The sequence below is a fragment of the Coturnix japonica genome, chromosome 3 (genome assembly GCF_054131305.1).
Source record: "Coturnix japonica strain WE chromosome 3, WE-NBRP24, whole genome shotgun sequence".
NCBI classification, from domain to species: Eukaryota; Metazoa; Chordata; class Aves; order Galliformes; family Phasianidae; genus Coturnix; species Coturnix japonica.
Genome location: NC_140665.1, coordinates 11,526,969 through 11,545,043, shown reverse-complemented (window position 1 = coordinate 11,545,043; position 18,075 = coordinate 11,526,969). Strand labels below are relative to the sequence as shown.

At 46.6% G+C, this 18,075-nt stretch overlaps 1 protein-coding gene across 5 annotated transcripts in view; it reads left to right on the top strand.

Moving 5' to 3' along the window:
* Window positions 1-16,577, top strand: part of GALNT14 (polypeptide N-acetylgalactosaminyltransferase 14) — a 60,319-nt gene extending 43,742 nt beyond the window's left edge. For 2 of the 5 annotated variants that reach the window (XM_015856897.3, XM_085542722.1), the window contains 10 exons: window positions 928-1,049; window positions 4,870-4,957; window positions 5,608-5,692; window positions 6,521-6,624; window positions 8,623-8,749; window positions 9,940-10,032; window positions 10,716-10,799; window positions 11,707-11,851; window positions 14,855-14,974; window positions 15,546-16,577. In XM_015856897.3, coding sequence (XP_015712383.1) covers window positions 928-1,049; window positions 4,870-4,957; window positions 5,608-5,692; window positions 6,521-6,624; window positions 8,623-8,749; window positions 9,940-10,032; window positions 10,716-10,799; window positions 11,707-11,851; window positions 14,855-14,974; window positions 15,546-15,704 — 1,127 coding nt within the window. In that variant the 3' untranslated portion in view covers window positions 15,705-16,577. The other 3 variants (XM_015856895.3, XM_085542721.1, XM_015856893.3) reach the window with 2 other exon arrangements.
* The last annotated feature ends 1,498 nt before the right edge of the window (window positions 16,578-18,075 follow it).

The window sequence follows — 18,075 nt, the reverse complement described above, 5'->3', positions numbered from 1 at the left end:
GTCCTACTGGGCTACTGCTGGCAACCTTTTGAGCCTGCTTCTCCTTTCCATCTTCCCCTCCTGTGTGACTGGAGTACATGCTTGTATGCTTGCATGGTCTTCCTTGGCACTAGACAGACCTGGAGGTGATCTTGGCAGTGATCTTGCCGAAGAGACTAGTCTGAAATTTATATGGACAATAATGGATTTTCTGATCTCCCTCTTTTATTCACTCTTTCCTCTCAAACTCATGTAGCAGTCCAGCTTCTAAGGACCGTGCATTCAGGGTCCTGTTGAGCCAAGAAGTCTTTTAGCACCTGGAGAGTAGGTCCTCTTTCCTTGGCAAAAAAGATGTTCCCATTTTGCTGCAGGTCAGCAGTTCCCAAATTGGTAATCCAAGAGAGGTACAATTCTGGCCTCAAAATGATCCCACTCTCATCCCCTCACTAAGAGCTGTGTATGGGGCTTAACAGGGATTAGGGGCATTGTAAACCATGGTCCTACTGTGGAATTGGTCCCACCACATGTGAGCTGGTGATGAGTAGGGGAAAGACTTTAGGTTTCCTTCTGTCTTTTGAAGATTTCATGGCTGTTCTTCCTGGCCAATTCCCCATTAGCGTACATTTACATTAGATTTTTCATCTGCGAGAGTTTATGGGAGTATTTCAAGGTCTGCTTTGCCCTGGAACAGTTACACAATGTAAGGTTTGGCATAAATGCCATAAATTATTGATGCAAGTGGAACTTTTTATTTGCTTTGGTGACACTGGGAAATGGCTGGCATGGCTTGTGATGCTGGAAAGGGGGTGATGAACCTGAACCATATTTTATCTGAATGGGATTTAGGTGGGTCAGAGCCCTCAGGGTGTGTAAGGAGCCTCCAGAAGACTATGTGAGGATACTGCCCAGCCACCTTGGAGGAAGCTGATGTGGTGTGTCCCTGAACAGGTCTGATCCGGTCCCGCATTCAAGGGGCAGATGTGGCTCAAGCAGGAGTCCTGACCTTCCTGGACAGTCACTGTGAGGTGAATAAGGACTGGCTGCTCCCGCTGTTGCAGAGGATCAAGGAGGTGAGTGTCCCAAGGAACCAGAGCCACCCTTAGCGGATGTCCATTCCCTCTTCTCTCCAAATGGCCATCACCACCCAACTCTGTCCAACTGTGTGCAGGCATCTGAATAAGAAAACAAGGAGCATTTGGGGTGCCAAGTAACCTTTCCAGGTCTTTTTCCAGCCAGCAGGCAGGTGGGAGTACATGTGGTCAGGTGGGATGGGGTGTCTCCTGGGGCAGTAGCACTGTGACTTCGCAAGCATGGGTTGAGCCTTGAAAGGGGAATAGTTGGGCAGGGCTCCAGCAGGGTTTTTAATTAGGCTTGTGTAAAAATGCTCAGTGCCAATGATTTAAAGGAGTGACGGCTCCTTGAATAGGGGCCGAATTTAATTTCATGCAAATTAAGCACTAATAAATTGATTTAATAGGATTTAAATTCTGCTGATTTCAGAGCAGACAATGACAGTCGCCTTTCACTGAGACAGCAGTGCTAGCTGGATGTGCATGAGGAGGCTCAGTGGTGCCTTGTCACTCAAGTCAGCATGAGTCCTGTGCTGGCAGCCTGGGGCATGGCAGGGTGTGAGGAAACCTCTAGCTGTGGCATGGATGGATGGTCATGTCCCTTTGCTGTGTCTTGTTTCTCTACTGCTACTCCATCTCTTGCTCCTGATTGCTCGTATTAGCTATTCAGTAATTTTACAGTTAGTGAACGGTGTTGATGTAGGGGCAGCTGAGGAGCAACGGGATGAAGAAAAAAAGGAAGCCAAGGCACTGGGTTCTGGAGAAACCTGAACAGCACCAGGTTAGGGCCCATTGTTGGGCAAAGGTTGTTGGTGTTGCTGGCACCCATAGCACAGAGCAGGTCCCAACATCAGTTAGAAGGCTGTCCCATCAATGCTGCAGGTAAATCGTAATGGAATGAAAATGGTATTTTTGTGTTATTGGTAACAACTCCTGTGGAATTTCAAGAGCATGAGCTGTGAAACCCAACTTGAAAACCAGCTTTCCCACATAGCTTTGTGGGGTGGGTGGATCTAGATACCATATGCATCTTCTCTACAGGGATTCAGATGTATCACAGTAGCAGTGGTGCCATTGTGGTATGACAGCCAACATGGAAAGTATTTCTGAAAGGGTGCTTTGCTTCTGTTTAGTCCTGCTTGTTTGCTTTTTAATTGCTTATAGATGCAGCAGGATGAGGGCAACAGGTCCTTGCTTTCCTCCTGCCCAACCCTGCTGCACCTGTCCTTGCCATCAGGGTTAAGTAGTGATCAATGGGCTGTATGACATGTTACTGCTGCCACCTTCAGGCTGTGCCCAAGAGACAGGTCCCTGATGCGATGAGGATTAGCCTTCTTACAGGAGCAGTTTCTTGCCATGTCCCAGATAGGATGAGTCAGCTTGGCTATAGAGTTTCAAGTAAGCCAGTAGTAACCACTTCGAGCCAATGCTCTCCCCATCACCAGTCACCCTGAGAGTTGCTTTGCTTTTTCTTTCTTGTGCAAAGAGGAGAGAGAAGGCCCAAGAGCTAGTGAAAAGGAAGGGGTGGGCAGAGAGGGGCACATACCTGCTCCAGAGGTGTGTGGGTCTGTGCTCAGCATGGTGTATGTCCAAAGAAACCACAGCAGCTATGGCTCTTTTGCAGAAACATGTTTGTGAGTATATGACTGTGAATGTGTGGGCACATCTCTTTTGTTTATACTGAGGGAACAAATATATCTGAAGCCATTAACGTCACATTTCAACTGAATAACGTGGCTAAAGCTATAATTATTGAGCCTACGGTGTTTTTATGGTATGAATCAATGAGCATACCTCAAAACTAGATTTGCTAACATCGATGGGATGAAGCTGTGGATGGTGACCTCCCGCTTCCAGCTCCCACAGCCTGATGCTCTCCTAGGGTAGAGGAGGCAGATAAAGGGCAACCTTACCTACCTTACTCTCTCTTCTCGCTCTTTTTGTTGACCATTGTAAGGAATGGGTGGCTGCTATAGAGCTGGGAGACAATATCCTATGGCAGCATATCCTAAACTGTAGAGCAAGTGAAAACCAGAAGGTTTGGAGCTACCTATGTTAAGATCTGGTGTTCAGCTCCACATAAATAACAGCAGCAGCACTGTGCTCCTGAGCACACAGTGCTTTTTGTTTGAGGATCAGAGACACCTTCATGGAATGTGAGCAAATATAAATGTCCTCGTTATATGGCAGGGAAAGTGAGTCATGGAGAGGGCTGAAAGTCAAACCTTTGCAGTATTTTAGGCAGTCAGAAGGTTAAGGGGATTTTCTTGTAAGAGGTTGTGCTGTGTAATTGAGTAGGAGTGGAACTGAAACTGGGAGTGAACATGGGCTCATTAGAAGTGCTCACTAGTAAGTTGCTTGAGGTGGAATTTTTAAATGACCAGATACAGTCCGTCCCCAGTGCTGTGCATACAGTAATTGCTATTCTCCTTCCATCCTCTTTGTTTAAAGCCTTACCCTGCCTTCAACCAACATGAAGGGTGTGCTGAGCAGTGTCACAGTACGCTGCAATGAAGGGATTTTAGCTGAGCTGTGTGCTGATCAGGAACCAGTAAGATGGGCAGAGTGTCCTTGCTGAGGTGGGGACCACTCATTGTTCCTCCACACCATGGCCTGTATTGGCACATGGGTGGACAAGGACAACTTAAAAAGCTCTGATTATTTAATTTCTCTTGGGTGTGAGTGGCTTCTCTCTGGGCTGGAGTTCCTTCACGCAGTGTGTGGGTGCAGCAAACTTCATTGCTTTGGTAGGTTGTTTGCCTTGCATGGGCTGGCCAGGTTGGATGGGTCCTGGGCAGCCTGGGATGCTGGGGGCAGCCCTGCCCATGGCAGGGTTTGGGGCTGGGTGGGTTTTAACGTCCCTTCAAACCCAAGTAATTCTGTCATTCACGGTACTGTGATTCTAAGTCCCCAGCACAGCTCTTGGCATTTGGTTGCTGCTGCTTCTAGCTGCACTCGAGTGCTTTCTGTTAGGGCAATTTCTAAAACAAAGCCTTTTCAGAGAGTGAGAGCAAAGCTGTGTGTGCTCAGATGCTTTCCTTCGCACAGCTGTGAAAAACGTTTTGATCTGGTGAGGGTGAGAGCTTGAAGTTTGAGGTATAATTGGAGTTTGGGGTTTTTGAAAAGGAAAAGGGAGATAAGAGACCAGCCGAAGCTGTCAGTCTTCCTCCTGTAGCTGTTTTTGTTCATAACTGTTTGTATAATTTCTTTGCCCATAAGAAGATGTTAATTAAATCACCACCAACTATTTAAAATAACTTGCAGTTGTTCTTGTGTTGTTGTTTTGTGTGTTTTTTTAACCCTTTCACACCTCTGGCAGAACTACAACTGTATCCCTGTAATGTGTACGTTCAGAAATTTCCTATGATTACTCACAGAGTGATTATGTTGCTTGGCCAGTTGTGTTGTTTTTTTTTCTCTCTCATTTCAAATGCCCATTTGTTAACTGACTTTTGAAATTCAGCAAGGTGTACTTAAGGGATGTGAAAGGGGAATACGTCAGTGAATGTGTAAAAGGCAGACAGGGGTTTGCATCCTGCAGAGGCTTTTCTGGCCATGTCTCTGCCCAGGTGCCCACTGTTCACCCTCTCTTGGTGGCATGTCCTGAAGCTCCTCTGCTACCATTAATTCCTGGCTTGAGCTGGTGTGACAGTGGCAGAGGAGGCAGTGATGGGCACAGGTCCGTAACAAGCCACAAAAACACCAAAATAACCACTGAAGTTTCCATCTGCTTGGTGGATCCAAAACTCTGGGCCATCCATTGGCCAGTTGCTGAATGGTGTGATCTGAAGTCACAGCTCCTTTTGTTTCTGCTTTCCAGGACCCCACACGGGTGGTCAGCCCTGTTATTGACATCATCAACTTGGACACTTTTGCCTATGTGGCAGCTTCCTCAGATCTCAGAGGCGGTGAGTGAGCACCACAGACTCTGTCCCATAGTATGAGTGTGGCTCTGAGCTGTGCTGTGGGTTCCAGCTATCCTCCTCAATGTGTATCTGCACTCTTCAGTGCTCTCTGTGTCATTTTCAGGCTGGCTTAGAGATGGCGTGAGGATTATTGTTTGCTACCGTGGAAAAAGAAATCAGGCAGGATAAAGGGTCATTTCAAAACCACCCTTTGCAGCACTGAAAGCCCAGATACTGAGGAAATGGTGGATTTCTAGGCAACAAGCAGAGGATGAGACTGTAGCACTTATTAGTATGCTTGTGCTATTTGTAGCGTGCAATATCCATGACAGTGTGCATCTGTGTGCATGGGGGGGACTAGGATGCCTTCTAAGAGCAAGGTTTCAACAGCAGATTTAATTCTGGCTGTTACTGCTTTTGGTGCGCTTGACTTTGCAACTGTAATGCGAAGTGTTGTTTCTCTTTCATATGCAGTATAAAATACATTACTCATTGGACTCCTCTCCCAAGAGTTCTATCTCCATTGGCTTGAGACATTTAAAAGTGGAGAAAATATTTCATCCAACACAGATTCTGTAGCCTAAGGGATTGAATTGCTTCCTAGTCCATGCCATTTCTAATTTCCCTAAGGTATTTCTCTGCACTGGTTTTAGGTTTTGACTGGAGCCTGCATTTCAAATGGGAGCAGCTTTCCCCAGAGCAGAAAGCCAAACGACTTGATCCTACAAAACCCATTAAGTAAGTCAAGGGGGGAAAAGAGGAATGTGGGTCACGACAGGCGTCTTGTCCCACATGGAGCCCTAGTGCCTATATCCCCAGCTGTGAAGTGCTGTGGTGTATGGCAGAGTGGAGATCTGGAGCTGGGATGCTCAGGGCTCCAGGAAGCTCATAGGAGAGCATAGCTCTGCTTGCTTTGCCCATGCAGGATACTACAGAGACTTCCTCAGTGCAGCAGCCTGCACTAAGGCATCCTGAGTGCCTGTGGCTGTGTCCCATGAGATGAGCATGTGGGGATGGGGCTTGTCCCAGCAAAGGACAAGTCTCTTCTGGGTCTGCCCTCCCCTCCTCCCCTGTGCCATCTCAGCACAGCTTTTCTTAGCTCATCCAAAGAGTAAAAAATAGTCCTGCTTTGAAATACAGACCAAACAGCTAGCAGTGGCTTTTAAAAAGCCCTTCTGAGCTGACTCTGTCCTTCCCTCCCCTCTGGAATTGTGCTCTTAATGGGCTGGTGCAGGCAAAAAAAAAAAAAGCCTGTGAGAGTACCATCATGTGAATAACCCCCCAAGCGTTAAGTGCATTTCTGATGCTGAAGCCTGCAATCAGGGCTGTGAACTTCGGGCTTGTAGGAGTTGTGCTGATGGGTGCATTAGCCAGTCATTAAATGCCAGGCAATTTATGATTGACAGCAAAATACCAAGGCAGCTGAAAGAAAGGCTCTGATGCTTTCTGAGGTTTATTGTTCTCATTTGGTAAGAAGGAAATGCACAGATGATGATGGAATAAGAGGCAAAAGGAAGAGCTTCTTCTGTTCATCCAGACACTCCTCTTGCTTCCCCAACCCTGCAGGACTCCCATCATTGCTGGGGGACTGTTTGTGATTGATAAAGCCTGGTTCAACCATCTGGGGAAGTATGACAACGCCATGGACATCTGGGGCGGGGAGAACTTTGGTGAGTCACCCTTCTTCCTCTCACTCTTTCAGGGTTGGTTCTACTTCCAGAGTCATGCCAGGTGACGATGTTAGCTGGGGCTTTGCTTTGAGTGCTCTGCATGGTTTCCCTCACATTCATAGCTTGCCGTCTCAGATGGGTAAGAGATCTACAACCATGAATGGTGAGAAGTGAGGAGCTGCTTGGTGCATGGGATTCCCTGCCTTCCATGCTCCTTTGATTTTTCTATAGGGAAATATCCTGAACCACAGAGTTTTCAGCTTCAGCGTTACCAGCAGATGAGAGCTCTCCACACATACTCCCTTGTTTCTTCCTGATCCTATTTTTTTCAAGAATAAAGCTAAGATGCGTCTTATTCTGATGTCTGATGATAGATAGCACTTCAAAGCCATGAATCAAGGCATCGGTACCTCCCTGAATTTGCAGAGTGCCTGCACCAGTAACTCTAAGAACACAATGCAGACTGGTGTCAGGGTATCATGGCTCCTTATCCTGGATTGCTAACAGCTGGGTCAGGCAAGACTGTTCTGACTTTGCAGCTGCAGCAGTGCTGCAGATCAGAGCAATAAGACTGCCTCTGAGAGGAGGAGGAGACACTTGATGTCAGAGAGGCAGATCCAAATCTGGCTTTAATAGCTCACACCTCTGGGGAGTACAGCTAGCAAGGAAGGCAAAATCTTCTTTCTTAACACATATAGCAGTGCTGTCAGCCATCCAAGGGAACAGATGCTGCCGCTTTGCGTTCTCCCACCCGCTGCCTGGCACTGTTGTTTGCTTCACACACCTTTTTCCTCCAGCATATTTTATTTATTTATATCTCATTGCTCAGTCAGTTTGCTCTTCCTCATCCTTTCTCTCTGCGAGTGGGTGTATTGCCACAGGTCTGACCCAAAGCATCTGCTCCTCTAAGGAAACCAAGCAGGAACTGACTGCAGCCCTCTTGCCTCCTCCGCTGGGTCGATAGCCCAAAAATAGCATCCAGGAAGAGAACCATAGATGTAAAGATGTGCTGCCTCTGACCCCCTACACAACTCTGCTTGTTGCTGGTCTCCAACAGCAGCCAGCTCCCTAGGATGTCAGCAGTTCTCTCCAGGAATCTCAATCCCAGCAGTATATCCAATGCTCCGTATGCATGTTTATCGCTCATCCTATGTGGCTTCACGTGGTGAAAAGGAACTCATGGCTTTGAAGCCGACACTTTCTACATATAGCTCTGTACTGCCAACAGATCACAAAACAGGATATACAGAGCTGCAGAAGCCTTTTTATTTCATTTCTTCTCTATGCTGGTTCTAAGTATGACTGATGATACAGCTGCAGATTCATAGCTTCCCAGCTGCTGGGACCAGACGGACCCTGTAGAGCTGCCGTTCTGCTGCCTGTGCCACCTCGCAGCTGGGATCTCATCCAGCTCCCTGCCAAGAGCCCTGTAACTTTCGGTGTTGATCATGCCACAAGCAAGGTGTCCTCCAGAAGGGCCACACTGAACAGCCAGGGAGAAGCTTGGGGACACCAGGAGATGCTACCCATGCTGACAATTTGTCCAGATTTTTTGAATAATCCTATTTGTCACTACTTCTGCTCCTGCAGACCTGTGCATCTTGTTAATCTGCAACATTAACATATGTGCTGGGCAGGGAGAGCTCCTGCTCTTCTGGGGGCAGGTGATGTATACTCAGTGCTGTTCACTTTGTACAACCAGCCTTAGAGTCATAAAGATAATGACCCACCTCTGTCATCGTTAATGCGCAGAATTCATGGCCTCTCCAGTAATATTGGCAGCCCCATGAAGGGAAGCTGCACTAATGTGGGCACTGCAGAAGTCAAGTCATCGTCCATGAAGGTGTACAAGAACTGTGGAGATGTGGCAATAAGAGATGTAGTCAAAGGGCATGAAGGGGGTGGGTCAGCTGTTGGATGTGGTGATCTTAGTGGTCTTTTCCAATCTTAACAGTTCTATGACGGAAACATAAAATGCTGAAGCTGTCTCTCTTGTAGAAATCTCCTTCCGTGTGTGGATGTGTGGAGGTAGCCTGGAAATCATCCCCTGCAGCCGTGTCGGACACGTCTTCCGGAAGAAACATCCCTACGTCTTTCCAGAGGGGAACGCCAATACATACATCAAGTGGGTGTTTGGGGTTTGCTTCATTTCTGTGAGGAATAATAAGCTGCTGCCTTGCAGGGAGGTGGGGAGGAAAGTTTGAGTGAAAAAAATGTGCAATACCCATGGGCAGGAATCTCATGAGCCATAGTGAGCTGGTACAGCTGTCTCCCTTAGGATTTCTAGAGTGTTGAGAACATGACAGAAGTAGGACACTGACGCGGTGCCTTTCATCACCACAGAAATGAAGGGACAGGCTCTGCAGCTCTCCAAGCCCTAACTACAGCGGTAGCAAATGCTTTAGAAGCTAAGGTCATAAGAAAACATTTATAATGCCCTGAAATCAGGCTGCCAACCATGTCTGTCAGCACCCAGTGACCTTATCCTGAAGCTGAGCGTGACTTAGCTGAACCAGAAAATATGGCTCCCGGTGCCTCTCAGCAAGGAGCAGACAGATTGAGTAGGAACATGATGGGCTGCACCTCCCAGCTGAAGGGGACCTGACCTCACACTCAGGAACACGGACTGAATGCAGTGGTGAAATGAGTGGCTGAGGTAGACAAAAATCCTGGGGGAAGCAGGTAAGGGAAGCAGTTGGTTAAGACGGGAAGGATTTCCTCTTTTGGAGCTCAAGGATGAAGGCTGTTGCTTAAGTAAAGGACAGAGTAGAACACTGGGGACACTCAGACATAATGCAGCATTGCTTCCTGGATAAACTGTTTTCGTATGCACTTACACACCAGATGTTCCTTTTAGAGTCAGTTTCCTGGTATTTCACTGAGCCAACCAGATTTATGAGGACTTAGGGTGTTGCAGCAGGGTTGCCACTGTTCCAGTCCCTCTGCAGCTCACCCATGCTTTGCTTATGACAGCAGTGTGGGAGGACTGCAAACACCACCTCCCAGTTACACCTAATACAATATTTCCAGCAGTGTTCGGGGCAGGACGGGGACTCTTCAGCTGAGCGAGTATGCAAGACATCCAGTGAAGCTTGAGATGGTGAATTCCTCACCCAAAATGCGGCATCTTAGATTTGGTGCCTGGAGAAATGGGGAGGAGGGGGAACTTCTCTGGTAGTGAGGGCTGGAGAGGTGGTTTGCATGAAGCCAAAGACAAAGTTGAGAGCATGTTGGAAGAGTTGATGGCTATTAGACAGTGTGGGCATCACCTCAGAAACTTCCTTGTCATCACCTGTCTTTCATTGCCTCCTTCAGAAACACCAAGCGCACTGCAGAGGTGTGGATGGATGAATTCAAACAGTACTACTATGCTGCCCGGCCCGCAGCCCAGGGGAGGCCTTATGGAAAGTAAGTGTCCTCCCTGCTGCAGGAAACCTGCCCATGTTGTTTCTGCAGTAATGCTCAATTAAATACTAGTGGTAGGCAGAAGCTAATGAGCAGAGTGATTAAAGCTATAAACTGGTAATTCATATGTGCAAAAGGAAGGTACTTGAATTCATACCAGCTCCATAAGAGCTTCAGCTGGCCCAAAAGAAGAGCTGAAGTTTGGGAAACATCACTCTCTGCGGTGTAATACCTCAGCAGCAGAAGTCTAGCCCCAATTAACATAAGACATATTGCCATGTGATTAACTTCTAGTGACTGAAAGCTGTATTTAAGTGCTCCTGTGAATCAAGGCCTTCTGTAGTTCTATAAACTAAGAGTAATTTATAATAGCATATATTAAATTCCTAGCACATTACTATATTAAATTAATGCTTTCATTGTGTATAGTAGATAACGTACATTGGTTACTAATCATTTTTAAAATAGCTGTGCTTCTCCACAGTCTTTTTCACTGCCTAAACTTCAGGTTCCTTGTTAAAATGGCAGTACGTCATCATGGCATTTTACCAAGTGAGATCTCCAAAGAGACAGAGATCAAAGTGGCCAACCAAGCTCATGCAGAGGACTGTTTGCTGCCTGTGCATATCTGTTGGATTTTTGGGGCCTTGAGTTTCATCCTCATGATCTTCATTGTACCTTCACAGCATTCAGAGCAGAGTAGAGCTGCGGAAGAGGCTGAAATGCCACAGCTTCAAGTGGTACCTGGAGAATGTTTACCCTGAACTTCGGTATGAACCTCCAATCTCCAGCAGGAAGCCCCATTCCTGCTACCCCAAGAAGTTCTCATTCCCTCCAGTCCCACACCTCCCTCTTGCCCAGACTCAGACACCCCACGTCCTCCCTTGGGCTTTGCAGCAGGGCATTGTGAATTTTGTCTTAGTTTTCAACACTGCCTATTCATGATGTAATGTCTTTTGTTTGTGATTCTGCTTTCCATAAGCATTCTTAGCTATGGATTTCCATGGTGCAAGACCTCACTATTATCAGACTGTCCATGCCAGGAGTTGATAACACGTATTTGGGTGACTCTGGCTTACTCTTAGCCTGATGCTTTCCTTAATACACACTTCCACAGCTGCTTTTGTGCAGATTTATTTCAGTCCCCCACAGTAGTCCAGAAACCATTGCACCCATTCTAGTAGTCGGGAGATGTAGAAAGGGTGCACCATTTTTGGAGCTGCTCCCCGGGACCCACTGGTGCAATGGCTGAATGCACACTCACAGTGTGAGAATTATTTACTGCTGTTATCTGGCTTTCTTCTTTTTTTTTGCCAAGTGTGGCATTGTGTGGCAGCATTGAAAAGGAATGCCAGCACTATGCAACCATTTGTTATGCAGTTGCCTGCTCCTGCAAGCTGAAAGCTGACCATCAGCTTGCTCGCAGTCCATTCCTTGCTCCTCTGTTTGCTTTGCACAGTTATTTATTATTCCCCTGTCAAAGGCTGATCATCCATCTCTGAAAGCTGCTTCTGCAGTTTTCCTGGCTGTGCACTACTTGTAGTGGTTTGTTGCTGAATTAGATCTCACCAGTCCTTATCTGAAGGTGAATGGTACAGCAACACCCTCCTCATCCCATTCCCTTGGAGCACACTATTTGCCAGGAGTAGGGCTGTTGTTTTCACACTGTTCCCACAGGATTCCTGAGGAACTGCTATATCAGACTGGGATGATCAGGCAAAGGCAGAGCTGCCTGGAGTCACACAAGTCTGAAGACCAAGAGCTGCCCATCCTGAGCTTAAATCCTTGTATCACCAGCAAAGGCACATCAGCAACAGCACAGGTGAGAAGGCTGGAGTGTCATGCTATGTGGAGCTATGGGCTTCCTGTAGGTGGTGGGGCAGTCATTTAATCTCTTTGTGTCTCAACTGTCTACGAAGAAGAAGAGGAAAATACTTTCCTCCTGCATTTTTTTGTTGGCCATTTGGATAGTCGGTCAGGTAAAGCATGCGAGGGTTGATTAGATGATTAGAGCTGGGACTTCCTTGTCACAGTCCCTTGAGACAGTGCCTTCCTGCTATAGGGAACCTGCCTTAGCTGTAGGCTTGGACTTGACGATCTCTAGTGACCCCTTTGAACCCCTATAATTCAGTGATTCTGTGGCAGATCCAAGGTGATTCCCTCAGCTTACTAAATCTCTGTTGGAGGGTCACCCTTCTGCCTTTCCTGAGAGGGTGTGCTGTTCAACCTTGGTAATTCACCTCACTTTGCTGGAGGCACTGGGCAGCAGCATGGATTTAGGGCAGAAGCCCCAATATAGGCTCGACCACCTACTTCTGTGCTAGTCTGAGCTGAGATCCTGCTGCTGCCCATCTGCAGAGATCAGAGGAAGACAAAGAGAACTATAATTTCCTTTCATCTTTCAGCCTAATTTCTTTCAAAATGCACTGAATTGCAATGGTATTTATAACTTCATAGTCTGTGTTCTCTCAGTGTTAGATTGCCCATTAAACTATTGAGAATTTAATGAGGATGATCTTGTGGTGTTTTTTTTTTTTCAGTCTGACTGAGACAAGAAAAAGCTGTGTGAATCAGTATGTGTTCTCCAAACCATATTCTAGGAAATGTTAGAGCCAAGAGCAGGCGTGTGTGCCTTGCAGTGGGGTCACTGGGGTGGGACACTGAGGATCTGCCTTTGCTTTGGGCTCCCACTGTGATCTGGGGCATGTCAGAGCATTCTCTCACTGTTCCCATTTATAAAGCAGGGAGGATAACAATCACTTGCTTCTTTGGGGATGCCATGAAATAGTTGAATATGCAGTGATATGCTTGCTTCCACTTGACTTTACATCCCTAATACCAACAGCAAGAGAAGAGAGCTAATGAGAGCAGGTCATCATGTTTTGCAAGGGCAACTTTGCTGAAGTAAAAAAGGTGTTTTCTTAGGGCTCACATCAGGCTGCTTCTTGCTAGGCCTGGGGGCTGCCGTGCCAAGCCAAAGGTCACACTTTGCAATAATTTCCTCATTTCTGAATGATGCAGAATAGCAGTGACAGGTGCCTGCTCGAATGATGCTAAAGCCTAGAAAAAGAGCTGCATGCCTCAGATGCGGGTTAGAGTCAGCTGAGGCTGCAGAGGATTGCTGGCTGTGGTGTGCAGCTGGTAGCTCAGCTTTCCCAGCGCACCCTCTTACTCCTTGCTCTGCCACCACTTCAGTATTTGAGTATCTTCCCCACATACCCCATCCCCCCCACCATCCTCTACTTTCTTAATTTTAAACATTATTTTCTCTGGCTTTCATTTTGGGCTGAAAAGTGACAAGATGTGATTAGAAGTGGATGGAACATTTTTCAGCAGGACTGACTTCCATAAAAAACCCTTCTGTCAAAATAGAAGAGTTTTGTGGAAATCTGTCAGTTTAGATAAAAGAGCAGCAGGACGGCCTGGGGGCAAGGGTGGGAGATCCAATGTCTGATGTTGAGCTGATGTATATGTCTAGCTTAGTAGGCCGGCTTCTCAGGATGAAGAGCTCAGGAGGAGTGGTTAAACCATCCCGTCTATCCCATGGAGCCCATGTTGAATGAGAGGATGGTCCTTCCTTGAGACAGGATGAGTAATGGGATGGCATGGGCAGAGCCTGGCCTGGGATTAAGCATGGAGAGAAGCAGTTCTCTGTAAGATGCCTCTGAAGCGAGGTTATAGAGGCCAGGGAATCCACTCCTTGAATTATCTGAGAAATCTAACACAGGTACAAGTTGCTGGTGCTGAAGAGCCTCACAAACACAGGTGAATACCCATAACCAAGTCCTGTTCCGAACTAAATGATGAGCAATTGGTTAAAAATGTAAAACAGTTTTCCAAGCAGGTTGTAGTATCATGGATGCCAAGAGCAGGTGTTGGAATTCACCCCTTAAGGCTTGGTTCTTCACAGATGCAGGACTAATTTGGCATGGTTTTACAGACTGACAGTGTGCACAGTTGGGATGTCTGGAATGCCTTCTCTATAGGATCAGGTGAACTCTGTTCCATCTGACAAAGAAGAAGTAGTTGCCAAAAGGCCCCTGAGTTGCAGAATGTGGCTCTGAAAACGAATGCTCGTTTTATGTGGAAATCTTGGGCAGCTCTTGCTGAGAAACCTGTGGGCAGGCTGTTCAGAAAGACAGGCTCAATTTCTATTAGCTGGTGGGGAGAAATAGGCTAAGAAGCATACGATGCAAGGAGCACAGTGTGAAGTCCTTGTAGATCTGGGTCTGCTGTGCGAAAAATATGTTGTCCCTTCTAGGTGGCTAAGAACCTGGGCTTCAATTAGGGGTGCCTATAAGCAGTGCCTGAAGCAGACTCTTGCAGGTCCCACTCTTTTGACATAAAGGGGAACTTTACCCATAAGATTTGTGACATTTGGGAACAGAATCCTGAGGAATTGCAGATATCTGCTGTATGTTACCTACTGTCTCCTTGTGCCATCCACAAATCATTCCTACTGCCCTTCCCTGGAATAAAAGTGATTGCATCTTGTGTGGTTAGTACTATTTCCTTTTCTGTTTTGCCATGCTCCCTAACCATAGCCCAGTTCTGTCTACCTTTACCTTGTGAACAGTTTTCTTCTAGCTACTTTCAGGGACATTTGCTTTGGTATGGTAATATGCCAGTTGCATACAGCTGCAGATTTAGAGAGGCTTGGAGCATCCCTAGTGACATATCCTGGAGCCTCTTGAAGCCAATAATTTTTCTGATTGGTTTCAGAAGAGGAAGGATCCAGGCCATAGCGTTTGCTTTCCAGGCTGAGGAATACCAAAAATCAACCTTGATTTCTCATCTCCTTTTTCTCTTTTATTTCTCTTTGAAGGAATGGACATACACATACAACCATCAAGTCCGTCAGCAGCAGTTGTGCTTGTCTGTGTATACCCTGTTCCCTGGCTCCCCAGTGCTCCTGTCACCTTGCAAAGAAAGCGACAACAAGCAGGTGAGCCCCTTCACTGACCTTCTATGCTCTTTCCTTTCCTGCAGCATAAAATCACTGCACATCAAATCACTGGGATGTGCTCTAACTTCAGGGAAGTACAGTCAATCTGGGAGCACAGACTTTAGCCTGTTCAGCCCTTTGCCTCTTAAATGAGTGTGTTGATAAGGATGTCTATTAGTGCAGGTGGTGATCTGGATACTTATCCGCAGAAGTCAAACTGAAACTGGCAATTTAGTCCACATGGGCCGCCAGTCAGCCAGCAGAGGCTAACGTCTCTGTGCAGTTAATCATTGAGCTGGCATTTGAACCAGTGACCTGGAGAAAAAACCATTAGTAATACATTATCTTTCTAACACCAAGCAAAGGCTGAGCTTAAATGAGTGCTGCAGATGGGAGGAGGGCTCAGCATGTCGTCTGCTTGGCATAGGCTGGGCAGCCCTGTGCTTCCCTGTGTCAGGCCAAAAAGTCTTAGTGACAACTGTCTCTGGATGCTGAACCAGCATAGTAAAAGCATATTGAGGAGGAGGAAGTTTGTTCACCCCTGTTTTTTCTCTCATGTGTCTTTCAGCAGCAATGGGGTAAAGTTGGGTCACACCTTGAGCACATAGCTTCACGCTTCTGTTTGGACACTGAGACCATTGGGGACACAAACGAGAGCACCAAAGAACTCGTCATCAACCCTTGTGAGAGCACAGCCATGAGTCAGCGCTGGGACATGGTGATGTCTTGACCTGCTTGAGGACTTACCCAGCTGGGCTGGGCACTGAGACTTGCTACACACAGTCAAGATGCACCAGATAGAGCTCAAATGCAAAACCATTGGGGAGAGGAAACAATCAAATAAAAGCACAGTGCTGCGGGTTGAAGAACAGACACTGATTGCAAGGCACGTAGGCGTTACTGGTCTGCTGGCAGTTGTGTGTTCCAAAAGAAAGGATGGCAAGAAACCAAAATGAAACGTTTTAGAGGGACACTGGGGCTCCTGTGATGGGCCCTGCAGAAGTTAAGTGTCTATAGTATTTATTAATCTCACTGAAAGAACAGATAGAAGAGCCTTGAAGACCCAAAGGAGACTTGGACTCAGCAAAACAAGCATCTTTCACAGCTTTGGGGGGCGAGGCAAGTGCATGAGGAGGGATGTGCCAGGGGATGCTAAGATATTTCACTTGGGAACAAGTAGAAAACGTTGAGTTATATTGCACTTTTTATTGCTGTGATTGAGTTTGTCTTCTGATAGGAGTCTGGGTGGAGCTGTGTTGTACATTCAGATCTGTATGTGATCTACAGATACATATAGACACAGAACAGTCATTTATGGCTATAGCCGGGATAAAATGGCAGGTAGTAGAGTTGTCCTAATAGTGTGCTAACTGGGGTGACTGAATCTCCAAAGTCCAAGCAGAGGGATCAGTATGTGAGATGAAAGTATACAAACCACTGTGAAGCTGGGAGCAGAATTATTTCTGCTGTCCGAAGGCCATGGGTGAACCTCGGTCGTTGAAACTCCCCTATAATCTCACTATGTGTCTCTCGCTGCTTCATGTCTGGAATAAGTCAAATTTTAAGTATTCTTCCATAAAAATAATATTTTTGGTAATTTAAAGTAATTGTGTCATATTTGTGTTTCCCAATTTCCTGGCTGCAGAGGAAGGGACTCCTGTGATTTCTTGGGTTTTGACAGATGAGTAATTAGATAAATTATTAATTAGTGGTCATCTTAAGTGCAGTGGCTGCCAAAGGAGAAAAGTACGGAAGACCTCAGTCCCTCCCCCCCACTTGGAGAATACCTGCAGATCCCTCATTGCAGCAGGTGGTGGGCAGTGAGGCACCAAGAGCACAAACAGCTCTTGGAGAGAACTTGAATGGGACTGTCAGCATCACTTGAGAAAAATACAGTTTGTGCCCCTAAGAGCTCTTGGGTTTAATGAAAATCCTGTCCTTTAGTCCCCATGCTACAAACTCTAGGTAAAATATCGCAAGCTTTGAGCTCTCAAGTGCTTTCAGCATCCCCTCTTGAATAATTGCTGGCTTTCAGGATTTTACTGCCTCAGTTTCTCCTCCCTCGGTGCTGGAAAAAAGCCATATTGCTTAAATCTCCATGGCTTTAAAGGCAGAACCAGCATAAGTCTTTATTTACAACGTGTCTCAGGGTATAAATGCTTTCTATGTGCTGCAGTGATTACTAACCTAATCAAGCTCCCTTGGTGTGAGCCTCAAGGGCTTCTGTTACGGAAGGGCTGGAGTAAGCTGTCATTTCACAGCAGTAGATTGCATTGTTTCCGTGTCACCACTTTGCAAAGGAAAGGGAAAGCACTTAAAATGGAATGGACTCATTCGGCGAAGGTTCCTACTTAATTGAACCAGGAAATATCACACCTACTTTTCACACTGGTGATGACAGCCAAGCTGTAATAATTCCCCGTCTAGCGGTTGCAAGGAGAAACACTTCCCAAGAGCTTGCAGCTTAACGTTTTCACACCTGTGCAGGCCTGCAGCTTGGGTTTGCCAAGCTGAGGGTGCCATCAAAATGCTGTTTGTCGTCTTGCAGCTGACCCAGCTTTAGCTGAACTATATGGCTTCACTTTTGAAGTCCACTCTGACCCAGAGCTTTGACCTGTCTAATGTTATGATCATCCACCTGGGACAAAATCACCCCTTCTGCTGACAGCCAAAACTGTCTAAACAGGTAATGCTCCTTTTTGCCTTAGCAGAAACAGCTATCTCACTAGATTTGTGTGCTTGAACACACAGACCCATGCTGCAGGGATATATTCCAGGAAGAAACTGAACTATCTCACATTCTATGAAACCTGAATACTATACCAAACCCCTTCCAACTATTTGGAAGAGTAGATAATAGGGGACGTGGTTTTGAGTTGAAAGAGGGAAGATTTAGGTTGGTTATCAGGGGGAAGTTCTTTACCAAGAGAGAGGTGAGGTGCTTCATCCCTTTAGGTGTTCAAGGCCAGGTTGGATGGGGCCCAGAGCAGCCTGGTCTAGTATTAAAATGGGAGGTTGGTGTCCCTGCCTGTGGCGGGGGGGTTGGACCTTCATGATCCTTGCGGTCCTTTCCAACCCAAGATATTCTATGATTCTGTGAC